The following is a 27,653-nucleotide window of genomic DNA, read 5'->3' on the forward strand; positions in this document are numbered from 1 at the left end:
TTCAAATTCTTAACATCGAACAACAACTTTTCTTTCAAATTTTCCGATTCACTAAACCTCTCGTCTTTTTCTTCACATTGTTTGCAAGATTGCAAACATGTAAGACACGGTTTTGTGACTTTAACAATCTTTTCGACCTCCACAATCTTCTCGACTTCAACTACCTTTTCAACCTCCACTATCTTCTCAACAATCTTGATTTCTTTCCTGTCTTTTGCAGCTTTTCTCTCTTTGAGTTTCTTCAGTTTAACTGCAAAATAAAATTCAAAACTGTCAGAAGATAAATGAGTTTTTCCAACATTTATCTGTTCAATTTCTTCATCATCATCACTAGTATCTGATGAATTGTTTTCAGATGAAACAGATCCTTCATCTTCACTTTTCTCTTCATCTGATAACACTGCTATCCATTCCTTCATCAACTCTGGTTTCTGAACAATCTGAGCAATGAAAGCTTGAAGATTAGTGTCAGCTGGAATATACTTGTCCCAGCTAAAACCTGGAACCACTTTCTCATCATCTTGATCAATAATGCCATAATAAGCTTTCTTGTTTGCATCTTCGATCATTTTTCCATGAGCAGTTTATGAATCCTTTTGATGATGTGGTTGATTTGTGATTTGTTGATAGATAGCCTTTCTATAGTAATCATCTTTTCCAAACGGATTCTTTGCTCCACTAGTCTCCTGATTTTTGCACTCTCTTTTGAAGTGACCTTTCTCCCTGCATTTAAAACAAGTAAATTTAGATTTATCAAAACCTAAAGATGAAAGATGAGCATCCAAAAAATCATTTCTTCCAGTAATCATTTTGAACTTTTCAGCTCTTCTCAGGACACTAGCTAAAGCCCATTTTATATCCATAAGCTCCAATTCTTCTGCATCTATCTGGTCGTAATCTTCCTTTGTGAGCATCAGATTACCAATTTTCCCAGCAATCAATCCTTCATAAGATTCCAATGCAGTGACCAGTAATGCCATATGATTTTTCACAACCTCTTCAGAAAAATTCTGTCCATTTTGAAGATGCAATGCCACATTGCACTGAATCATATGCCCATTACCAACATTCGCACTTTGAACACTTGGAGGATTGACATTTGAAAATCCACTAGTGTTGACTGAACTTTGACTGCCTGTTCCGGATGAGTTTCCTGCACTAAATGCTGTTTGGATCTTTAGACTCGCTTTAACTGTTTGAACATTTCCTTTATAGTACAGTTTGATGTCTTGTTGTTTGCTTGAGCTGTTCATTCTTGCAATTTTCTGCTGTTTAAGATCCTGTGCCTCCAGCTTTTCAATAAACTGACCAATAGACAACCTGCTAAACTGTCCAGAATTCTTCAGAATCATGAGATATGTACCCCATTCCTTTTGTGGTAACGCGTCAGCAAGCTTTTCAACCCATTCTGCTGGAGTTTTAGTAATCTTCAACTGAGACATGGTGTGTACAAGAGGACAGTATCTCTCAATGAGAGTCTTTGTAGTCTCACCAGGCATACTAGTAAACAACTCAAACTCCTTTTTCAGCAATGCTGCTTTACTCTGAAGCATCTCTGTACTTCCTTCAAATTTCTTCTCAAGAGCTTCCCAGATCGAAAACGCACTCCCATCATGCTGAAGCAAAATAAAGATGTCTTCATTAACTGCTTGTTGTAAAAGACTGATCATCATTTTCTCCCCTTTATAATTGTCTCTCTCTTGATCTGAAAATTCTGAGATGATTTTGTCAACATTCATCGTAGACTATGGTCTAACATACTTTGTTTCAAAACTTTCCCAAGCTCTCAGATGATTTGCCTGAACCCAATTTTCAAACCGATTCTTCCATACATGGTACTCCTCAATTCGCATAAGTTTTGGGGGGTTTTTGCATTGTTCCGGTTTCATTTTCCATGTTCATATTCTTAGCAATGTCAGCCAGAGTAGTCAGGGTTGTAGCAAACGCATTGTAGAATTCAGAATCCATGTTTTGGCAACACGTTTTTTTCAAAAACAGCACTGTTCAAGCAAAATAAGCTTTTCAAGCGGAATACCAACTTTGCAGTTTCAAGTGGAATACCCTCACAACCAGTTTGGAGCGGAATCACAACTCTTTTGAAGCGGAATCAAACTTTTCTGTTCAAGAGGAATACCCACAAATCAGTTTCGAGCGAAATAACTAGAAATAAATTCAAGCGGAATACCCAATTGCCGATTTGAAGCGGAATCCCAACTAATTTGGACCGGAACCAGACAATCTCAAGCGGAATTAGTGGTTATGCTTGAGAATTTCAAGCGGAATATGCAATCTCGAGCGGAATCACAAGAACACTCGTTCAAGCGGAATCAGGTCTAAGGTCCATTTTACCACTTTTTAGTCCAAATTTTTCTCTGAAATTTTCAAGGGTTTGTTAATATGCACTTTTACACAATCTGTGAAAAATTGAACTGATTTTGACCGTGAAATCTTGTAAATCATGAAAAGAAGGGGTAGAAACCAGAAAAATCGAGCTGAATCGGAAAGCACTCCTCCTCCTGAGCTCTGATAGCACTTGTAGGATCGTGAACGAACCCGAACGAGTCTATCAGAGGAGTTTTGATTAGTTTTAGGTGCGGAAAACAAGAAACTGATGTAGAAACAGCTAGCAATTCACTTAAAACACACTTCTGATTGATATATAACAGATTACATGTACAAAACACATCGGCAGCACCTCGGTATGAAAATCAGGAACAGATACATATGATCTTGCTTGAACATGTATATATAGGGATAGGGTTCCGCTTGAAATGACATGATCCATTTCAAGCGGAATCAGCAAGTTCAAGCGGAATCACCATTTTCAACACTAAAACTTCCTATTTTCTCGATCTACGTGTCCTGATCTAACCTATCTAGTGAAAGACTCGATACAAGACGTAGGCGACAGACGAAGTTAAAGCCATGCGGGGCATGGAGAAGCAACCGTTGGCAGGTCGGACGATATTTGCTACCTCATGGAACGAATGTGGGTCTCATTATGCGGCAACTGTAGGGAACTCGTTTTGAGCAAAGTACACCGGCCTCGATATTCTAGTCGTCTGGGTTTTGATGAGAGATATTAGGATGATCGGGCATGAAGACCCACCTAGCTATATATGTGAATGATGTTTGACTGGTGGGAAAGTCAAGTTGGAGTATCAGCAACCAGAAACACCCATATGGAAATGAGTACAGACTGCCATGGATTCTGTCACTAATCTACTTACAACACGAAATGAAAACAATATCACCTGGGTGATCGTTGATGGTCTCACGTTACCAGCCCACTTTCTTGCAATCAAGGAAACTGACGAGTCTTCACAGCTGTGAATGTTCCTCTGAGAGAGGCGGCTTTTAGGCACGAGGTGCCAACTCTTGTTACCTCTGATTTTGATCTATGCTTAATCTATGGCAGGCAACACACAACACCCTTGGCTCACGTCTAGACATGGGCATTGGACAAACGGTCAAAGTAAACGAACCATCCTGACACTCGAAGACATGCTGCGAGCATGTGTGTGTTTGGCTTTAGTGAGAATTGGGAGGACACTTATCTTTGGTTGAGTTCTACTGTTGCAGTTACCATCCTAGCATTCAGACAGCTCCGTTTGAGGCATTGCTTGGGTGACAATGCCGATTCCCTTGGGGGACTAGGGTGGGTGACAACCTAATCACAGGTCCAGGACATGTACTCGAAACTCTTGGGAAGATTGCTTCGATCGAAAATCGCGTGACGATCATGCGTGCCCGCCAGGAAAGTTGTTAAGCTTAGGAAAAAACTGGGAGTTCATTGTAGGCGAACATGTCATGATTGAAAGTCTCACCCTGGGAGGGTGCGGTGCGCTTTGGGAAGCGTGGCAAGATGAAATTACGATATGGCCTACAAACTCGACTTACCCGACGAATTGGGTAACGCTCACAATGTCAGCTATGTCTTAGATCTAACGAAGTGTTTACCCGATGAAGATATATATTGCAAGCATGGACAAGGAACTCGAGATTCGTTAGCATAGTTGTATTCCAATCGCGAAAGTTCGCTGGAACTCAAGACGTGGACCGAAGTTCACATGGGAACACAAAGATCTAATAAAACTCTAATACCCTCAATTGTTCAAACGGGTGTTTCAACCTTGGATGTCATTGGCGAATTTCGGGACGAAATTCCCTTTCAAGTTGGGGATGATGTGGCACCCGAGGAAAATCCACACTCATCCTGATCTATCACTTCACTCCTTTGAGTTTGCATATCAAATTTCGGGACGAAATTTCTTTCAAGTTGGGGATGATGTGACAACCTGAAATTTCAAGGCCTTTTACTGTATATCATTTCCTTTCACGTTCTGTTTTACATTGAAAATCGGTGATTTAGGGTCCACCGAATTAATTGTGCATAGGCCGAAGTTGAACGAGAATGAAGACATTAGCGGCTGTTAATATTGTTCATGATTATGTTTATGTAAATTAAAGAAATATGTTGTTAATCTTGTTAGTCTTGATGAACACCAAATAGGGTTGCTTGATTCTGTGAAATAACTGTTGATTGATCCTATAATTGTGGCAAGGAATTGTAACTGTTGTTGAGAGATCAAAGAAGGTGTAACCGTCTCTGAGACCAACGACGAAAAGACCCCCCCCCCCCCCCGACGAAAGACTTAGCTCGACGAACCACTTGGTATTTCGTCGAGAGGTTCATGACGAATCTCTAGGATCTTTCGCCGTACTCGTCGACGACGAAGAATGGTTCTTCGCCGCAAGGGTTTTTCGCCGTACAAGTAGACAGTACAGTAAACAGTTTAAGGTGTATGTGAGGATGAATACTTGTGTTTACAAATACTAGTTGTTGCATGATAACAAAATTGTTAAGAATGAGAAACCTGACTGATTTTGTGTGGGTAGAACATGCATCTGTTATGTATTGATTTGTGACATTCACATGTGAGTTGATACTTCGCCCCATCTGTTATGTTATTAGGACACATGAGTTGTGACTTTATGTTGGTGGCATGATAGTAATGATTAACTGAATATGAGGGTTTTGATTTGGACTCATGTGGTAGTCAATCCATCTGTTATAAGTTATTGTGAAAACTGAGTACTCGATGTGCAACATAAGGTGATCTTGTGATAGATGTAAACTGTGTATTTGATTGATAGTAAAAACTGATGTTATTGGTAGCCATTATTGGGGACATGAACTGTGTTATAAACGTGCATGAAATCTAAATGTTTGCTATGCTATGTGTTATGTGACAATGGTATTACGTGTGACTCGTTGAATACGTGAATTGAATATATGTTTACAAAACTAACTATCCTTGGTAACCACGGTAGGGTTTGGTTGACCAACTTGGAACGGGTAAAGTAACTTAACAATCCGAGCAATCTAAGGTGAGTTCATTCCTCTTGAGCATGTGTCCCGGTGGTTGCGACAGTCATTGGGTATCCCTGAGAGGGATAGGTTTTGGGTAAATTAAATGGGTATTCCTGAGAGGAATACGTCTCGTGGGTAAAATCTGGAATGTTGGATAATACACTCATCCTATCACCCTTAAGTCCCATCTTGTTTGTTACCTGAGAGGTAATGGAGTATTAGTTGTTAGTGCTATCTAGATTTGGCATCCTCACCCCTTACCTGAGAGGACGGGTGTGAACTAATGACTCAGTCATGCCCAATGCTTTGATAGGAGCATTGGGGAACGGGCAAAATAAATCAGGAACCGTCTTGTATTCGGGGTATTATCAACATTGTAATCAATGAACGAAACTAAACACTTGGTAACTAACGTTTTCGTGAAACTATGAACTCGCCAGTGTTGTCTGATACACGTGTGTGCATGCTCGCAGGTTATTGATACGTGTGGATGTGGAACTTGCTGTCTGGGATGCTGGAGTGGTCATGGGTCGAGGAACATGGAAACTTGAAACGAGACTAGATGATTTCATACACTTGGGTTTTAGTTAGACATATATTATGCTTCCGCTGAACACGATGAATTACATTTAATGTTTTCGTAACACTTTATGTTAATGAAAGCTTTTATTTCAAATCTTGTTATGAGTTCAATGTGATTGGTGGCTAGATCATGTTACGTCACACGCCTCGCGGGGGTTTCCGCTTGTGGTATTTTGGGGGTGTGACAATTTCATTGTAGTATTTTACGTGAAACCCACTGGGTGATTACGTTATAAGCATAATTGTAATAACATCAGTTATAACAAATCATACTGAATGTGTAATCAAGTAATGGCTTTATATTCAAAGTGTAATCGCGTAATGGTTTATGTTGAATGTGTAATCACGTAATGAGTATTCAAAATCACGGAGTCATGTGCTGGGTATTCAAAATCACACAATGGACTAATGTGTATTTAAAATCCTGTAATTTTCTTAAGAAAACTTTAGCAATAGTCTGCTCGAATTAAAGAGAATGAAATGCTCGTTAATACGGTGTAATTTTATTAAAAAAATTATTAACATATGAAAAATTTATAGTTGTTTGAAAATAATTGGGGAAAGTTGTTTCAAGTGTGAAATGACTAAATTACCTTCAAGCCAATGCCACTTGTCCTCCTTTCCATATCATGTACGCTTCATACAAAATATTTGTCTTGTATGAGATCCTTTCTCTTTATAATAAATGCATGTTTTCCACTGTATTATAGGGTCGAGTTTATCTTAGTCTGTTATAAATGCATTTACTATTTAAGTTGTGAGGTTGGTTCTTGTACAAGACAACAATTTCATACGAAGTGTACGTGAGAATTAAAGAAGGACAAGTGTCCTTGACTTGAAGGGTAATTTAGTCCTTTCTCATTTAAACAACTCCCCCATGATTTTCAAACGACTATAACTTTTTCGTATGTTACAATTAAAAAAAAATACACTGTATTAACGAGCATTTCATTCTCTTTAATTCGAGCAGCCAATTGCTATAGCTTTCTTAATAAAATTTACATGATTTTGAATATCCATTAGTTCATTACGTGATCATGTGATTTTGAATACCCAGCACATTACTACGTGATTTTGAATACTCATTACGTGATTACACATTCAACATAAACCATTACGTGATTACACATTCAATATAAATCCATTACGTGATTACACATTCAATATGATTTTTTATAACTAATGTTATTACAATTTTGCTTAAAACGTAATCACTTAGTGTGGTTTCACATAAAATATACTAAAATGAACTCACGTAATCACGAAATGGGTATTCAAAATCACGTAGTCACGTAATAAATATATGGTCAACTATTGTTACGTAATTACGTAATCACTTGCTGTAGTTTCACATACTATAATGAAATCATGTATTCACATAATGGGTATTCGAAATCACGTAGTCATGTGTCGGGTATTTAATATCACGTAATCACGTAATGGGTGTTCAAAATCATGTAATTTTTTTAAAGAAAACTATAGCAATAGACTGCTCGAATTAAGGAGAATTAAATGCTCGTTAATATGGAGTATAGTTTTTAAAAAAAAAAATTATTAAAACATGAAAAGGTCATATCCATTTAAAAATCAAGAGGGGTGGAGTTCAAGTGAGAAAAGAGTATAGTACCCTTTTTCTATTTGTTTCTTTAATTGTTTGAATATAATATTTATAAAAATGTCATCTCCTAGTTTTAAGCCATTGATCTTGAGAGATCAACGATTTAGCCTACTACTACACTTCGTACAATAAGACCCTCTTGAATATCATCTCTTTATCTTCAAGTTGTATATAAAAGCTACTAAGCATTTACTATATAAGTTGTATATAATAAGCTACCAAGATTGGTGTGATGGATAAATTATGTTATTATAAACAGTTAAATTATTTTATTATTAATATATAAAAATATATAGTAATAAAATACATATATAGACGCTCACATACATATCGGTTTGTACATCAATGCCTCATTTCTTCAAAATTGAAGACATATTCCATATTTTCAACTAAAGCTGAAGAAAAATGGCCGGACCACCACACCACATTGCCGGAAAAGACACGGGCTGCGGCTTCATAGGGGCCATTTTCGGCACTCGGCAGCAGCGTAAAACACCTCCGGTGCCACGGCTCGAAGCTTCCAAAGAGCACCGACAACCCCAATTTCCCGGCCACCACACATCAAAACGACCACCACGTACCCGCAACCACACCCCAACAGAATTAGTATACACCGGCTTCGCTAAACCAATTGAAAAACCCCCACCCCCCACCATAAAAAAACCGGCCACCTTGCAAACCAAACCGGTTGTTAAACCAACGTGTAACAATTCACCCTTTAAACCGGCCACCTTGCAAACCAAACCGGTTGTTAAACCAACGAGTGATCATTCACCCTTTAAAGGTACATTATACAATGTGTCACAAGTAACCAATATGTCATACACTAAACAGCTCCGAAAAGAACCGAGTTTCACCTCAAGTGAGCTGAGTCTGCGAATCTCGGTTCGTGGAACACCAACCTCAGGTGGCTCGGTTTATGGCACCTCGTTGAACCAGATACCGGGCCACTTGGGTAATCTAATGAGGAAAAAACCGGACATTGCGAAATCTTACGGGAAACTAGGAAACATTTACGGGAGCTCGGGTAACAAGACCGACCCTGAGGTGTTTAAAAACATAGGTAATGAGAAGTACAAACAAGGGCGGTTCGAAGAGGCGATCAAGTTGTATACGGAAGCAATTGGGATAGATTCGAAGGTCGCGTGTTATTATAGCAATAGAAGTGCTGCATTGATCGGTTTAGGAAAGTTTATTGATGCAATTCTGGATTGTAAAATCGCTATTCGTATAAATCCTTCTTATCATCGTGCTCATTACCGCCTTGCCTCGCTCTATCTCAGGTATGATAGGGTATTGATTTTTTGTTCTTTCGCTAGTTCAAGCGTAACATCACTCAAATCTTCGAGTATTTATGTGGGTTTTAGGTTTGGGGAGACGGCGAAAGCTCTATGTCATTACAAGTGTTCAGGGGAGAAAGCCGAAAGACATGACCTTGCAAAGGCACAAGCTATTAAATCACAACTCCTTACATGTTCAGCGGCTCGGAATACCAAGGATTGGAAAAGATTACTAAAAGAAAGCCAGTTTGCATACTCGTTAGGCGCGGATTCATCACTTGAGGTACTTTTCAACAACTCGTTACGGGTTAACTATATCTTAAGCATGCTATATATGTTCTAATGATAGGGTGTGTAAGGTTTACGCTATGCAAACCGAAGCGTTATTAAATCTCCATAAGCACGACGAGGCGTATTCGTGCTTTCAAAATGCACCGGTTATAGATGTGAATATCGCGGCTAGGTTGTTTGGATCAACGGTTACTAGTTACTTCTTAATGGTTCAAGCACAAGTTTATTTAGCATCGGGCCGGTTAGCAACCCAAAAATACCAAAACTTACCTTTTCTACAGAATTTTAGGAAAGTTTTAGCTACTTATACAAAATGTTGTAAACACAATGTAGGTTTGAGGAGGCGGTTAATGTGTCATTACGGGCATCTGAGCTTGATCCAAGCGAGGCAGTTTTTGTTGTAGCAAGGAAAACCCGAGCTTTGGCCAAAGCTCGAGCAAACGGTAACAAGATTTTTAAGGCATCACAATTTTACGAGGCGTGCAAAGCATATAGCGAAGGGTTGGAGCATGAACCATACAATTCGGTACTGTTATGCAATCGGGCTGCTTGTCGTTACAAACTAGGTCAGTTTGAACGAGCTGTAGAAGATTGTACCATAGCCCTTAATCTAAGACCTTCATACGCCAAGGTTAGACTCAGAAGAGCCCAATGCAATGCCAAGGTAAACATATGTTATTAAATATTTGTTTAAAGTTACTAGACTCAGAAGAGCCCAATGCAATGAGTTCTTTTTGCCTGATCATGTTTATCTGTATAACTAGTTAACTGTGTATTTAAATGTTGCGCAGTTAGAAAGATGGGAGGCTGCAATTCAAGATTACGATGTTTTAAACCACGAAACGCGAGGAGATGAGGCAGTCGAGCGGGAATTTTTGGAAGCTCGGATGCAACTCGAGAAGCAAAACATTGCAAACACCAAACCCGTCAAACTAATCAACGATTCTAACACGGAAGAATTCGGAGGGTTTTTAATCGCGGTTTGAGAGAAGAACAAGGACTAGAAATGGAAATGATGACCGGGTGCAAACCCAACAGGTGAACATATTATATAGATCCGGTCGGCTTAAGGTTTAATTCATTTATTTATTTGTGTACGTGTGGTTTTGTTTTAATTTATGGTTTAGATGGAGCCTAATGTAGTGTCATATGGACTATTTATTTGGAACCGTACAAGATTTCCGGGCCCAAAATCAAAAGGTGTGTCGTGTAACTAAATTAATAAATTAATTTTTAGTCGGCATTTATTAATTTATTATATATTGCTGGCCAACTCTTATCTTTGCAAGTAATAACATTGATAAAAAATATAGAATTATGCTCATTGTTAATTCATCATATTAGTTAATCCTGATTTAACATTCTATATTATGGTTCGGTTTAAATAGGGATTTTTTTTCATGTTTTACATTTTTTTAAAACCGAACTGAACAGTTTAACTTACATATACCGGTATAAGGGGGTAGGGGCGCTCTACGAGTGATGGTTTTCCATCACACAACACCCAATCATCAAACGTCACGTCATCGAACTTGATTCCATCACTAGTGATGGATTTTAGTGGGGTGTCCATCACTCACCACACACTTATCTCCATCGAACATGGTGTGCGGCACCGTCAATTCTTCACGCGTCATGGTGGCCACGAGTTATACAGTTCACGCATTTTGAAGGTTGGTGGCGGTGGTGTATCACGCACATCCACGCGTGAAGAATGAAAAACAACGCTGCGGCCCGGGTCCTCTAAAGGCATCGGGTTTCAACGCATTTTGTTTGTTCACCTAACCCTAGTAATAAAACAAAACCAATAGTATACTACGTCGCATTAAAACTTTTCTTCTTGCGTAATTCATTTTGTTGTCATTATTAAAGTGAAACTTTTTAAAAGAAAAAAAAAAAAAGACATATCTATAAAGATATTACAATGTTATATAATGTCCTAACAGTTTTGGTCAACTCAGACTAATTCAAAGATTGCCGACCCAATAAGCCCTAAACATAAAACAAAACAGTAGTAATAATTCAATTTGATTATGCTTTAATTTGTTCTTACCTTTAATATAAACCATATAAATATATTTAAGTAATAATCCAAACAGTGTAGGATCATGGATGAGGCCAGCATAAACGGTCCGCATGAGCTGGGTTGGGCTGGTGCTTCGTGGGCTGTGGGTTGCATTGGGTTAAGGCTCTAGAAAGTAGTCATGGTTAGTTTGACACTTTGACAGGACAGCTTACTTGTGTTTAGGCTATTTGGTTATGAGCATCAAAAACCGGTTCGTATAGTATTGGTTCGGCTAGCTATTAATATGAACCGGTTTGATCCCCAGGCTTAAGATCTAGCTAGTTATTTTCTTGTATTATATGTTATCAGCACGATGACATCGTATAGAAGTTAATGGAGAAAAACATCAACAATAGTATGGTAACCAGAAATTGCTTTTTTGCTATAATTGGTATCAAGGTCTAATAGGGTGTCAATTTCTAATATAACACGAAAATAATCAGGCTTTAGGTTGTCAAATATGATCCTTTGACATATAGAGCATGTTCAGGTTGACCCATTAAATTAAACGGACTCTCTTTAGATAATGAGTTAAAAGGTCATGTTCAGGTTACAAGATTTTAAGTGTTTAAAGGCTACAATTTAATGTTATTTATACGAATAAAATATAGTCGTGTCCGAATTGAACAATTCAATTTATCAACTGACACGATTTACACCCCGATATCTTAACAACGAAGAAAAAGGCTTCTTAGTTATACAACCCATTTTTCATTTCTTCCCACGTTTTCTTAATTAAAAGAATAATAATAATAAACTGAATATTATTATATATTACAAGATTTTAATTTTAAGTTAAAATATAATATATAAATTATAGGAATGGGATCAAATACAAACACTTAAGTTTGTAAGAACCATAAGAACCAATACATAATTGACAAGTGTCCATCAATAAAAAATTAGTTTAGGGGTAATTTAGACTTTTTGACCATATTTATTTATAACTAATTAAAAATAATTACAAAAAATATAATCAGCACAACACTATATAATTAGCACAACATCATTAATCGTTCTTCATTATCAGCAAATCGTCCTCGAATCGTTCTCCATTATCAACATAAACGACATTAGCACAACATCTTCAATCGTTCTCCATTATCAGCACACCAGATGTGCTGATTATATCTACTTTTGGTGTTTGTTTGTATTATTTTGTAATTAACACATAATCAGCACCTTATTAGCACAAATATAAAACACCTTTTGTTAACTTTTTTTAAAAAACACTTTTATAAATACAAAAAGGTATAGCAATATGGTACTCATATTAAAGATAAAAAAATACTCGATTTTATGGTATATATTTTTAAAAAAAATAATGAAGTATATAAAAGTTATTTTAGTTTAAAAAACCTTGGTGGAATTTGTATTTAATAGAAAATGGTCAAATGACTAGCAATTTTACAAAATTACCCCTAATTTGTTAGTAGTAATTTTTAATTATAAGAGTTTTATTTATAATCAATATCAACCCTTGATTTAAATTAACAATGGTTCAGATCTGTTCTTACGGTTCTTATAATTAGCACTGTTTGTACAGGATCTCAACCCATAAATTATATATGCTACATTTGTAGGTCGATATGAACAATACCATTCGCCACACATTGTTTGATTGCTACATTTGTAGGTTGATCTGAACAATACCATTTACACTTTTCGTCCTTTATGTTTGTATCAGATTGCAACGAATGACCTTTAACTTCAATAATTACAGTCACAATCATTTATTTCTAAAATATATTACAACGTAGGTACTTTAACACTAACTTGGCTCAAAATTTTAGTTAAGTTTTGTCATATAACGGCAGTTTAGTCCTTTTATCTAATAATTTAAAGCTTTTAATAAAAAAAGAAAATAATATTTTAAAAATTATAAAAACAATTATAAAATAACCCCCCCCCCCCTTCCTCTTGCAGATCACCACCACCATTTCCATCTTTCTATAACCACCACCACTTCCATTCTCTGTCCATCACCACCCCAAACTACCAAAACACAGCCACCATAACCATACATCTTCCCCTTTTTCTGATAAACCCTAAAATCATACAATATCTTAAATTCCTTAACAATTTCCCAAAATCAAACATGGATCCTCATCTTCTAGCAATCTTCTTCTCATTCTTCTTCGTCATAGCACAATCACCACCAGCCACCACCTCTATTACTGTCGTCTGACCTAACCACCATCATCGCCTAACCTAAACACCACCACCACCACCACCGCCGCCACCACTGCCTTTAAATCCCCAACCCATATCACCACCATCGCCGCTTAGGTTTTCCAACCTGTGAAGAACCACCCCTGTTGCTGAAGATAAGGGCATATGTAATGGGGCGCGACCCATCATCAAAGCGCCTTCATGGCGCCATGCACACCGCCCCCGGCGGCGCTATGGGTGCACATTTTTGAACGGCGCGAAGGTGATAGCGGCGTGAAGAAATGGAAACTTCAAAAATGTTACCGTTACAAACGGTCAAATTCAAAAAAAAAAAAAAAATTAATTTATTTTTCAACATTCCTTTTAAAATCCTCTCCATCTCTTTATTTTTTTACCATACCCATTCAAACCTTCAACCAAAATTTTTTACAACTCTTGTTTATTTTGTACAATGAATCCATTCAACCGGGGCTTCATTCCTCCGCGATCTAGTGCGGACACAAACCCAAGTGGCAATCCTACTCGTCCCGTGACACCGGTTCCCACTAGACCCAATCCCTTCGGCTCCGGTTTTCTCGACTACAATCAACAAAGTGCGGGGTTCATGAATCTTTTGAACCAACCGCTATCATGGGACCCTAATCTCTACGGGTGGAACCCAAGTCAAAACATGGATGGGATGGGGTCGTCTCAAGCGTTTGGGTCGGCTCAAGCGTTCGGCTCACCACTACACGAACCCGATGTTGTTCCGGAGACGCAACCCGAGGTTCCGGATACGCAACCGGAGACGCAAAAAGGAAAAGGAAAAGCAAAACGGGCACATAAAAAGAAAGTTGAAACCAACACCCGAACGAAAAAAAATGTGCAAACGTGGGAGCCCGAAGAGGAGTATGCGTTAACCCGCGCTTTCATCGATGTTTCGGAGGACCCGGTCATAGGTATGTTTCTTTTTTTTTCTGTTTTTATATTTTTTTTTTCTGTTTTTATATTTTTTTCCGTTTTTTTTAATTTTCGGTTATTTATTTTCAGTTTTTAAATTTTTTTTTCTGTTTTTTATTATTTTTTTCTGTTTTTTATTATTTCCAGATTTTATATTTTATATTTTGAACTAACATTTAATATTGTTTTGTGTGTAGCAAACAATCAAAGTAAAACCGTATTTTGGAACCGAATACGGGAACTCTTTTTCGAGCTCATGGGTAAGGGAGAATACCGCCTACCGGACTCTATATCGGGGAAGTGGACCGACATAAACAAGAGGTGCACAAACTTTCAAACCGTGTACCAACGCTTGTATACCGGATGGAAAAGTGGAAGTACCGATGAAGACATTACGCAAGAAGCAGTGGTCGAGTATACGCAAGCTAATGGCCATTTCCCGTACATGAAGTGTTGGCAAATCCTTCGCCATAGCCCCAAATGGGCCGTCGTAACTACTCCTAGTGGTCGTTCGGGGAATACACGGCCATCAAAGAGGTCCAAAACAAACGAGTCCGGTGAACCCGAAACGCCAACCTCCGACGCTCGAAACATCGGCGAAAACGAGGATATTCCGGATGACGAGCCGGTGGAGGAGCTACCAAGACCTCCCGGAAGAAAAAGCCGGGCGAAAAAACCCGAGTCGTCGTCGATGTCTATGGGAACGGATATGAGTCACGCATTTTCGGAGATAAACAAGCGGCTTCAAGACATACACGAACTCGGTAACAAACGTTTGGAGGAGAACGAAAAAGTTACGGAGATTATGCGGGATCGACAATGGGCTCACGACTTTGACTTCTACTCCAAACCGCATGACCATTTAACGGGAAAAGCTTTGAAAATGGCGTTGGCACAAAAGGAGCGGATTGAAAAAAAATATAATCTTTGATTGTGTAATGTTTTTATGCTAGTTTTATGTTTTTTTATTTTATTGTACTTTTTTTTATTTAATGAAATGAATTTTATTTTTAAAACAATTACAAAATGAATTAAAAAAATAAAAATTAAAAAATGAGTAATGATTACACAGGGGCTTTATGACTACGGCCTCAAAATTCATAACGCCCCATAAAGCCCCCGGGGTGACGTGGCATGCCACATGTCACATAACGCCCCTAAAAGGGCTTTATGACTACACATGGTCTAATGAGCAATGGAAACCAACATGCACTTAAATGTCTCTCTCTCTCTCTCTCTCTCTATCTCTCTCTCTCTCTCTTACCAGAAAACTTATATCTGAAATTGAATGAGCGTAGGAAACCATCACACACATGTTTTCAGCACTAATCCAGAAAGCAAAGAACATATTCGCACTCTTAAAGAAGGATTTACAAATTTAGAGTTAAAGATAGAATCCCCCTTCAAGGACTTACCAGTCTGATAGTGAATTCCGGTTTAGAACATGCTTCTATAGTCACCAGTTCAAAATTACCGAAGGAAGTTACCACTAACGTGAAGTTGGAAGTCTGCAATGGCAATAACTAATTAATGGGGATTTATGTGATGTGAAAATAGATTCTAGTGGAGCCGATGTACAAACAGACACAATAGAGAAACAAAGTGAAGACTTATGTGATGTGAAAATGGATAAAAGTGGAACAATGGTTACTAATCGAACTGAAAAGTGGTTATAGCGAGGGTAGTTTGGTAGTGGTGGCTAGAGGCGGCAGTAGAAGTTGAACAGATTCATATTCAGGTCCATCAAACGAATTGATTGATAATTGATTCAGGTCCATTAATACGTTGTTAGTATAAAGTTTATTTTGTCTAAGTAGTATGAGAAGTAATCTTAACTATTCATTTTTCAAATCAATGGTTAAGATGAAATTGTAGGAGAAATGAGGAGTGTAAGAGCATTCACATCCTAACCATCAAATTATGTGAGGAGAGGTTTTTATATTATAAAGGGTATAAAAAGTGGTTGTGAGTAGAGGAGAGATAAAATGTTACTGTTCATCTGTATATTTGGGGGGACACTGTTCACCCGTTATAATTTTTTAATATATTTTGAAAGTGGTTGTGAGTGGAAGTGAGAGAAAAATGTAATGATAATATTATTTAATTGAAAGGAGAGAGAAAAAGTATTTGTTTTTAGTGGAAATATATTGATATAGGAGTTGTTTTTTAGTGGAATGTATGTATAATTTGATGGTTTGGATGCGAATGCTCTAAGGGTATCTTAGAAAAATCCTATTTATATACTTTCTCTCTCCACATACAAGGCATATGCATATTTCACCCCCCATTTTTTAAACATTCATAACTTTTTTATACGAGTTTATTTTTTCATAAAAATTTCACCATAAAATCGAGCGTCTTTTTATCTTTAATTTGAGTGTCATATTGCTAAAATATGTAGACTAAAAAAACCCACTAAAATGTGTTGTATTTCTATGTTATATAACATTTTTTGTGCTGCATTTTTGTACTATATTTTTGTGCTAAATTTTTTTGTTTTAATTTTTTTCTCAATTTTTTGTGCTGGATTTTTTTGCTGAATTTTTTCGTGCTATATTTTTTTGTACTAGATTTTTTTGTGCTATATTTTTTTTACTATATTTTTTTGTACTACATTTTTTTGTGCTATATTTTTTTTTGTACTAAATTTTTTTTGTTGTATTTTTAAAAAACAAAAGGGGTGTCACATGTCATTTTCAATCTTATTTATAAGGACCAAAATGCCCTTCATTTCTACTTATTAGAAGTGCCACATGTCATCATCACAATCCTTCTTAACCTACTTAGGCAAAATCCACTTTTTAGTGGATCCTTCCCCGTAAGTTTAAATTAAATATGTGTATTTTGTATTTAAAGTTATAATTGTAAGGGTAGTTTGGTCATTTCATAGAAAATAACAAAATTTAACTGAAAATTTTAACCAAGTTAGTGTTAAAGGACCAATGGTGTAATGAATTTTACTAATAAAGGATTGCGACTATAATTATTGAAGTTAAGGGTCATCCGTTGCAACCCAATGCAAATATAAAAGACGAAAAGTGTAATTTACCCAATTTAATATATATTTGTGCGGAAAAAAATAAAGTAGGGCCAGATGGGTTGTTTTGAAGCACACAAAAGCGGATTTGATCTCCAACCCCCCCCCAACCCCCGCCCCACCATTTTTCTTAATTTGTATTGTTTTAATTTTAATTTTATAATTAAAAACTATAAATAATCAATATATTTGTGTTAATGGTTGTTGTAACTTTAGCTTCGTGAGTTTTAAAAAAAATAACTTTTCCTTTCTAATTCTAAAGTTTCAATTTTTGGCAGTTTAAGTCTAAAATTTCAATCTTTGTTAATTTAAACCCAGTAAATAATTTGATTTTCCAATTCTAATTTAAAAGTTTTCATCTTTCCCAATTTAACCCCTTTGATTTTTTATTTTTTTTTTACTTTTAACCCAAAGCTTTTCATGCAATTTAACCCCAACACTTTTTACTTTCAACTTTAGTCTCTTATACTTTTCATCTTTCGCAGGTTTTTTATTTAACGTTTTGTGTTAAATTTTCCGAGTTAAAACGCCGCAACGTGCATGTGAGATTCAACATGTTTTCATCTTTTTTCCCCCGTTTGACGGGCCTGTTGCAACGCGTCTATTTTCCCCGTTTTGATTGGTTTGTCGCAATGTGCGGATCAGAGATCGATTTAGTTATTCTTTTCTATGTTTTACAAGGCTCGCGGTCATATAAGAAACATTTGCCGTTCATCTAATATGATATATGACTAATGAATCCCCCACTGCATTGCGGCGGATAGTTATTCTAGTTAATCTTTAAAATGCAATATTTTACAAGATATGAGATTTCCCATGTTGACATGTTTTTTTATTAACTGTAATACCTTAGGCAAATCACATATGGATCATGGACAAAAGAGATTATTTGTTTCTAAGACATACTCCACCTCAAGTATCAGCAACCTGTTTGGACGTATTGATTGTGGAGCATATGTAAACTTCACAATTAAGTGTTCTCAGGTTTACGTAGATTAGGATGGGTGACCTCATGGTAAGTCTCTACCAGGTCATTAAAAACAAATCCTTGAGTTCTTAGATAGATAACATATTGGGCACAAAATATTATTGATGGTAGAAACGCCAAATGCTACAAACAGTATCAAATTTACTCTTCTGTCACTCAGGATGGTGGGTCAAACTTTATCACCTTAGGCAAATCTTACGTCCTTGATTAGGATAATTGGGTAAACCTCATCGAGAACAATGAGTTCATAAGCGAGGGAGGGGGAGGTATTGTACAACGAGTTTTGGGCGTATTAGTCATGGAGTAGATGGACTCCACTAAGTTAAGTGTGCTCAGATGAAAGTAATATTATGATAGTGTAAGATTAAATATATTTAATATATATATGGCCATTATAATCATTTATAATATTGGATCAAAATAATAATTATACCTTATTAATATTAGCTGGTAATTTGCCATCTCTAATTTGGTGTGGAGGGAAAATGCCCGCTAATAGTCAAGGAGAGACTTTTACTCCTTCTTTATTCAGGGATAAACCCTATCCATTTGATTAGTTAAGGAAGGAAAGGCCCATATCACTTAAAAGGTCTGTGTTCCAAATTAAGGCCTTTAGTAACGACTTTTCTTTGTCGATGCTGAAACTGTTTCCACTATAACTTAAATTTCTTGTAGTGATACATAAATTGACCATGCATATTCAGTTTATCACAACGTGCCCGCATAGAATCCCGTTTTTCCACCTCCCAACTCTCAAATTACTTAGAATATATTGGGATTTGAAATGTTGATCTAATAGTTTTTTGGGTTTTTTGGGTGAACCCGAAACACCAAAATCATATCCATTGAGTAAGTTCAATTGGGTTATGGTTTCACCCTTCATTGGGCTCAGGTATTATAGTTTTTTGGGTCGGGTGATCTTGGGTTCATGTTTTGGATACCCCATAAATTTATAAGATAACACAGAATGATGACACATATATTTCAATATGATTTTTAAACGATGACACACAAATATAGTGTCATAAAAATTATATGATGACACACAACGATGACACACATATTTCAATATGATTTTTAATCACAGTTAAACGATGACACACAAATATAGTGTCATAAAAATTATAAGATGTCACACAACGATGACATACATATTTCAATGTGATTTGTTTTTTTTTAAATGACATTTAAACAATGACACACAAATATAAGTGTCATAAAATATTCAGATTTTACCAACGATGACATTTTTTTTATGACACACGTGTTTACGTGTCATAAGATTAGTGTGTGTCATTGTTCTTGTGTCGTTAAAGGTCTTTTTTCTAGTAGTGTAAGAAGATAACTAGAGAAGGTTATAGGGTCAGACACTCATATTAACATCACAACCTTGACCTCCTCTTTTTCCATAATCACGAGTTCTTCATCCCTTGAACTCGGAATCACTATCACTAATATACATTTTAATCTGAAACCAGATCAAACTGATTGACATGTCAAAGTCTATGACTGCATTTATTTTTGGATTCTCTATTGGCATGAATGTTATAACATGTATTATATTTATATATTTTCCATTACATACTTATATAACTGATTAACAGATAGACGGTCTCCTATGATTGAAGTAGCATTAGTATGTGGAATATTATAATTTTTTATCACCCATTTCGAATTATGTAAGATGTTATTGTAGAAGTATGATTGTATGAACTAATAAAAAATGTAAGAATAAATGCACTCTCAAGGTTTGTTATTAGGGTGAAGGATAATAATAAAAAAAACCCCACATGACCTAATAGTGCTTGTTTCTGTCAAGGTTTGTTACTAGGGTGAAGGATAATAAAAACCCCACATGACCTAATAGTGCTTGTTTCGGTATTTTATAGTTGTAGTTTCCTTTTTACAGTTTCTTTTTGAGTTTTATACGGTCATTGTAACACATGTATCTTCATGTGTAATAATATGTTTTATAGTGTTATTACATCTATTCAGTTAACTTGACGTTTACAAATAAGTTTTATAATTTATAGTCAGAGCTGTCCCGAGAACTCTAAAAAAATATTATGTCTCGGGTGATAAAAAGAATTGGGCCCAAAATTTTGGTTATGAGGAAATGAATTAAAAGAAATAAAACCTTAGTGGGTTGAGCCAAGACTTGAACTTCAGACCTTTACATTTTCTTAAGATGGTTTTTTCTATTCCGCCACCAATATTTTTTTTACATAATAAATTGATACATATACTAAATATATATATATATATATATATATATATATATATATATATATAGGGGATTGCTAAAATGAAAACCACCTCAAGTTGTAAGAACCGCAGAAACCACTTTCTGGCCATTAGATCTTAAAAATGAATGCATGATATTAAAATTAGTTAAAAGTAATATTAAATTATTTTTGTCTTATTATGTCTTTAATATTTTAATCTAAAAGGGTATTTAAGTAATTTTCTTTTTTTTTGTCTTATTAGGTTTATTGTTTTTTATTACAATTTTGTCATATTACATTAATTATTTTTTTTCTAAAATCAGATTTCTTTATTAAACAAAATATTTTGAAATCAGATTTTTTTATAAAAAAAATTTACGCGCGTTTTTTTACCACCCGTTTTTTTACGACCAGTTTTACGCTCCGTTTTTCACGCCGTTTTTGCAACCCTAGTTTTTAAGTGCCGTTTTTTAGGCCCGGTCTTAGGCGCCGTTTTTTGCCGCGCTGTTTTTTACGTCACGTTTTTACAAGCCGTTTTTGCGCCCCATTTTTTACGTCCCGTTTTTTACGTGCCGTTTTACCAGTCCGTTTTTACGCGCCGTTTTCTACGCCCCATTTTTTTCACGCCGTTTTTGCGACCGAGTTTTTACATAAAATTTTTTTTACGTTTTACTTTAAAAGTTTACGTTTTTTGTTAAAAAGTTTGCGTTTTGCGTTAAAAAGTTTACGTTTTACGTTAAAAATTTACGTTTTACGTTTTACATAAAAAAGTTTACGTTTTACGTTAAAAAGTTTACGTTTTACGTTTTACGTAAAACGTTTTACGTTTTACATTTTACGTTTTACGTTTTTACGTTGTACGTTAAACTTTTAAACTTTTTACGTTTTACGTTTTACGATAAACTTTTTACGTTTTACGCTTTACGTTAAACTTTTTAAACTTTTTATGTTTTAAGTTTTACGTAAAACTTTTTACGTTTTTATGTGTTACGTTAACATGAACGCACCCAGAAATCGCAAACTCGGTAGGTGTCTCAGATAGATTGTTATCATCATCGACTGGGTGGAAATAATTAAAAAACCAACAACATCAAAACAAAGTGTATCTCGAAAAAAAACAGGGTTTGGCTCAGATTTTCCGTAAATCAAAAGGCTGCAAAGTGGGGTTGCAGGTTCAAAAAACCTACCCTCCACCATCGTTGCCGCGCCATCGTCATCAAAATCTAGGTTTTTTTTCATCATCCCCACCCAAATCCAACTGATCAAAACCCGCATAGTTCACTTATCAAAAATAACCAGAACATCCAAAAATCAGCCGTAAACATCAAAATAACCAGCATCATCAAAAAATCAGCCGTAAACATCAAAATAACCAGCATCATCAAAAAATCATCCGTAAACATCAAAATAACCAGCATCATAAAAAAAAACACCAGATCATCAAAAAATATGCGGTAAACATCAAAAAATCAGCCGTAAACAGGGACACAAGATCAGCCGTAAACATCAAAATGTCAGCCGTAAACAGGGACACAAGATCAGCCATAAACATCAAAAAATCAGCCATAAACAGGGACACAAGATCAGCCGTAAACATCAAAAAGTCAGCCGTAAACAGGGACACAAGATCAGCCGTAAACATCAAAAAATAGCCGTAAACATCAAAAAATCACCAGAACATCAAAGAATCGCTAAATTTTTATTTGCTCGAACTCAAACCTGCATCCGGCTTCACCGGCTCAGCCACGGTCTTCCCTGGCTCAACTACCATCTCCGCTGCCGGCCCTCTCCACCCACCCACCATCCTCAACGCCACCGCCACCAACCCCAACGCCACCACCACCAAACACCAGTCTCAAAGGGGGGCGGCGAAGAGGAAAGGGAGGCAGAAGATGCCGCTAGAAAGCCACCGCGACCAACCCCCAATGTTATAAACAACCATGACCGTCGAACACCTGCTCGGATCTTGAAAACGCTGGAACTCGAAACACCAGCGACATCAGACTATGGGGTTATGGTGGTGTTCTTGTTGAGGATCGGGGATGCGGCGGAGGTTCAATGGAGAAAGACAGAGAGTCGCCGGAGAAGGAGGGGGTCCCCAGAGAAGGATGGGGTCACCGGGGAAGGAGTGGTGTGTAGGTGGAAGACATTTTAGACTTTTGGTGGAGGTGGGAGACGGTGGTGTTCGATGGTAATCGGTCTTCATCTTCATCACAGATGAAGAACACAAAGAGAAAATGGAAATTTTGAAAAGTTCAAATGAAAAGAGAGATAGTTGAAAGTGATGATATGTGAGAGGTGAAAAGAAAGTCAGCTGACTTTAATTGAGGAGAGAGAGAGATTAGACATATAAAGGAAATGACCAATTTGCCCTTTCTTCTGATTGGTTGAGAGTGGTTCTCGTGGTTCTTACAACTGAAGGTGGTTTTCATTTTAGCGGCTCCCTATATATATATATAACTTTATAAAAACCTTCCAGGCCTTCTAAAAATTTGAATCTCGAACGTCGGTACGGGTGGGCCGGCCCCCAAAAAGCTGGCTGTGTTAATAGTTTCTAATGAACACACTTTTTTCAACTTAAGGTTAAAATGGTTTGAATTATACAGGGTCGGCCCTAGTGGTGGGTGGGGAGGACCACCGGCCAGTGCCCGTGATTTTGTAGGGCACGTAATTTAAAAAGAACCAATATTATATATGTAAAAAAATAATAAGGTATAGCCAAACAAATACTAACATAACATAGACCCACTTACAAAAAAAATCATATGATTTAGATTAGTTAGTCTATTGGGATTAGGTTAGTGAGCCCAATACCCAAATGATTGTTGAAGACTAAATTGTTGGTAATTTATACAAAAACGATCGTCGAATTCAGGTATGATTTAAACTGTGAAGAGTTGATTCATAAATTTGCTATCAAGAATGCAACGACGGCTTCACGAATCATTGGTTAGCTATTAGCTTATTATTTTTTACGGTATGTCACTCATTCGAATACTATATTTTGTATTTTGTTAATTGCATTGTTTATAGAATGCTATATTTTTGTCAACGGTTCACGGTTGTATGAAAAACTAGTTTAAATTATTTATTTTATTAAGGCCCGAAGGCACGTTATTTTAAGCTCAAACATGATACAAAAATTCTCAGAACCTATCTGGAATTATATATCACATATGCAAGAGGTTTGATGATAAGGTATTATTTTAAAGAAATAATTATTAGCTATTATTACTAACACTACACACCCTTCTTTTAGAGGTTGCTCAATGATTATGTAAGTTGTTCCATTTGGCCCTTTGCCCTATTGCCAAGGATAAACTAATAGTGGCTTTTTGCATGCCAAAATAATGATTATAACTTTAAGGTGATTAAACATATTCGTGAATAAATTTTATTTTATTTAATAAACAAAGTTTCAATTTCAATATCATATTTTTTATAATAACTTGATATTGACATTTTTAAATCCAATTTAAGACATTTTTTTAACAGTAATTTAAGATTAGTTGCACACGTGTAAATTTGCAATCAATCATGATTGTTCGTTTTGTAACACAAGATTCTAGTTGTCTAATTTGATTGTTTATAAAGTAATTTGTCTCGTAACATCACTAAATCAACTATTAGGTAAAAACAGTTCCTGTGTTTCTAATTTTACTTTTGGCTAATTTGAGAGAGAAAAGGTTAATTACAAGCAACTATTTCTAAAAAGTTGTGTAAACATTTCACCCAAACTAAACCCTCATCTTAACCTGCTACCAGCTTATGTGTTTCTACTACACCTAACATTAAAAGTTGTGTAAACATTGTCCATAATGAGACTAGAACGTTCAACGGAGGCACGCCATTTGAAACAAGACCACCCCACAAAGGCTATATAAGTAATCTGGTTACTACTAGTTTTGTAGTGATGTATTTTGCCACACTCAAAACCATTTGTAACCTGACCCATACCACTCGTCAGTGGCGAAGCTTGAAAATTTCCACCGGGGGGTCGGAAGTCACCGAACCTAAAAATTTTATATAAGTAAATTTCTTCTTTTTTTTTTTTATAAAACCGGGAGGTCGAAAATGTATATATCTAAAAAATTCTATACAAATCGTACATACGTAACACTACTGAGCGAAAAGTTTGGGGGTCGGACGCCCCTCCCGCCCCCTTAAAAGCTACGCCACTGCCACTCGTGACCCGGAGCCGTTAAAGTCCATACCCACTTGCCACCTCTAATGTCAAGAAAAACACATAAAAAATGATAATGACGTTTCCTTCGTGGGGTGTTTTTACTCTGATTTTTTTTTTTGAAAGATAACTATTATTCACAACGCCAAAATCTCAACCCGAGGCGGCACACCATAAAACTACTTACATGATATTAAAATCACACCAATCTTCCCATCTAATTGACCTATCGTTAGACCGATTCCTAGACCACAAGAACCCGAAAGATTTTATATTAGCTATAATCTCATCAGATTTGACAATAATGCGAAAACCTCTTACTATTCATTGCAAACCAAATACACCAACAAGAAACCATTATAATACCTTTGAGAGCCTCTTTCGCCTTTGACCTGAGACCACAGAAATCCAGGAATTCGACGAGATCCTTTACTAAAGAAGCAAAGGACTAGTTCACCTTGCACCAACTCTCAATATGCTGCTAACCACAAGTCGCAATAATACATGAACACATGTTATTGACGGACTCATCCTCATCTTCGCAAAGGCAGCACATAACATCACCGGAAAAAAAGTTTCGAGCACGAAGGGACGTGAAGGTTGGAAGGCGATCCAAAATAGCTCTCCAAATAAAGATGATAATCTTCTTAGGAGCCCATTTCAACAATCTAAAAACAAATCTTTCATTGAAATCTATTCCGCTATTCAAGAACTCTTTGACCGTCTTCACCGAAAAATCTAAACAATCTCCACCCAACCAAACCCACTTATCCTTTCTATCCGATAAATGAATAGAATCCAACATCTCGATGAGAACATTCCATTTAGCCAGCTCTATACTATTACCCAGTTTTCTCGACCAAGCCCAAGTATCAATAAATTATTTGCCTCCTCGTTATATATCTTTCCTTAACACTGAAGCGCTTCTCCTTCTCGAGTCTAAAAAGAAGGGGGAAACAGTCTTTAAGAGGCTCGCTACAAAGCCATGGGTCGACCAAGAATTTGATACAATGCCAACCTCCTACCATACCTTTAAACATCTGATTAAAGCCTAAGTTCCCAACCTTAATCTTTTCTACGTAGTCCACTAAAGTCTTCCAAACACCCGTTTATGCCTCATTAACCGGAAGGACTTCCAGTTTCTTTTATGATCATGTAGAGAGTGAATCACCCTTCTCCACAAGCTATCAGGCTCATTCCGGTATCTCCAGATCCATTTAGACAGGAGCACTATGTTTGTGTCATCCAACATACTTAGCCCACCCACCTTCGTCGAAGACGGCGCCACCTCCCATGAAACTTAGTGCATTTTATTTTTCTTATCCCCGTAAAAGCCTCCATAATTATACCGAATAAAAATGTTGGTATCAGATCCCCTTGACGCATTCCTTTGAAGCAAGGAAACTCGAAAGTCGGGGTGCCATTGACAAGCACCGAAGATCTAGCCGTCGAAAGAATACCAAAAATCCAGTTAGACCATCCGGGAACCCCATCTGTCTCAGCACCGAGATAACGATGCAAGAAAATTGCCAATACGTTTGATAAATGACAATCATCTCAAATATAATTAACGTTTACCAAAGTCAACACAAGTGATCAAGATATATTAGTTATACAAATCAGAAAACAAAACATAATGTGTAAAACCTAACAATCGATCATTCTGGAGGAATCACAAGAGTTTTAATTTAGCATGTTCATCATAACAGCTATAAATCTTGATTCGGAATGAATTGGCATGAAGAAACAGGATGATTCGGGTATCATAACTCTAAAATCCGTTTTTTTTCTATTGTGGAACCGTCCAAATCGGTTGCGGAATGAATGGTGAAGTTAAAACACGAATTAGGGTGATAAAACACCTTTTGTGATTCGGCTGTAACAACTCGACTTTTCGGATCGTTACCATCTTTGTCTTTCGTTTTGTAATCGCTTGTACTCTCGAGATTTCTATTAACGCTATGGGTTAAACTATTTTCAACGTGTGTTTCCAACACATTTTAAACGCTTATTACAACGCTTGTTCAAAACGCAGTTATCGCATTTTAGACACAATTTATAACCCTTATCACTTAAACGCATTTTATTGCTTGATTAGACTAAACGCTACCGCGACGCAAACTCAACACAAACTCGAAACGCAGAATTACTTATGTTATGTGTGTTATTTGTGTGATTATTTGTTTAAATGTTATGTGGTTATCAACGCAACACTTATACGCTCAAACGCTCACTCGCAACTTGACTAAACGCAATGCTTAACAAAACGAAACGAAAGTTGGAAAACTAATAAACTCAACTCGGTTGTCCGAATGGACATCCGCCCGGATGACCATCCGACCGGAAGGCCATTCGACTGGACGAGCCATCCGACACCTCGTGTAACACCCCGTGTTTCGAAAGTCAAAGTCAAAGTCAAGAATGAAGTCAAAGGAAGAAAAGATTGCTAATTGCGATCTGTTACTCCTTGCTCAATTCCTGTTTTGACTTCTTTGACTTGTAGTTAGTCTCTTTATATTTTCACATTAGTTGTATTATGTGGAGTATCTATCAATAATCCAAGTTTATTCGCTATTTATTGATGTTTATCGCTTATCGAAATCGCGCTCGCAACTCGAATTATGTGTTATGGTTATTGTTATACGTGTGTATGCCTCTTACGTGTTACTTGTGCATGTGTAATTATGTTTGTGTTGTGGTGAATAATCGAAACGCAATCGAAACTCAATCGAAATCGAATCGCAAATGCTAAACGCAAGTGAAATAGGATGATTATATGTTAGATATAGTAGTTGGGATTAAAAGTAATTTGACTAGGAAACTCTATCGCATCGCAACGCTCGCAATCGCAAACGAAATGGCCAAACTCATCGCACCGAACACTCGAACCAAGTAACTG

The 27,653-nt window shown here is 36.6% G+C and overlaps 2 protein-coding genes across 2 annotated transcripts; both read left to right on the forward strand.

The window, feature by feature from the left end:
• The first annotated feature begins 7,918 nt into the window (after positions 1–7,918).
• Positions 7,919–10,392, forward strand: LOC110912553 (inactive TPR repeat-containing thioredoxin TTL3). Its single transcript, XM_022157304.2, has 5 exons — positions 7,919–8,857; positions 8,942–9,137; positions 9,214–9,386; positions 9,479–9,809; positions 9,937–10,392. Exons 1-5 carry the CDS (start codon positions 7,980–7,982, stop codon positions 10,129–10,131), a joined length of 1,773 nt encoding a protein of 590 aa, XP_022012996.1. The 5' UTR covers positions 7,919–7,979; the 3' UTR covers positions 10,132–10,392.
• Positions 10,393–13,809: 3,417 nt separating this feature from the next.
• Positions 13,810–15,281, forward strand: LOC110914267 (glutathione S-transferase T3-like). Its single transcript, XM_022159067.2, has 2 exons — positions 13,810–14,320; positions 14,519–15,281. The coding sequence occupies exons 1-2, from the start codon at positions 13,834–13,836 to the stop codon at positions 15,250–15,252; spliced, it is 1,221 nt and encodes a 406-aa protein (XP_022014759.1). The 5' UTR covers positions 13,810–13,833; the 3' UTR covers positions 15,253–15,281.
• The last annotated feature ends 12,372 nt before the right edge of the window (positions 15,282–27,653 follow it).

The sequence above is a fragment of the Helianthus annuus genome, chromosome 15 (assembly GCF_002127325.2).
Source record: "Helianthus annuus cultivar XRQ/B chromosome 15, HanXRQr2.0-SUNRISE, whole genome shotgun sequence".
Classification (NCBI taxonomy): Eukaryota; Viridiplantae; Streptophyta; class Magnoliopsida; order Asterales; family Asteraceae; genus Helianthus; species Helianthus annuus.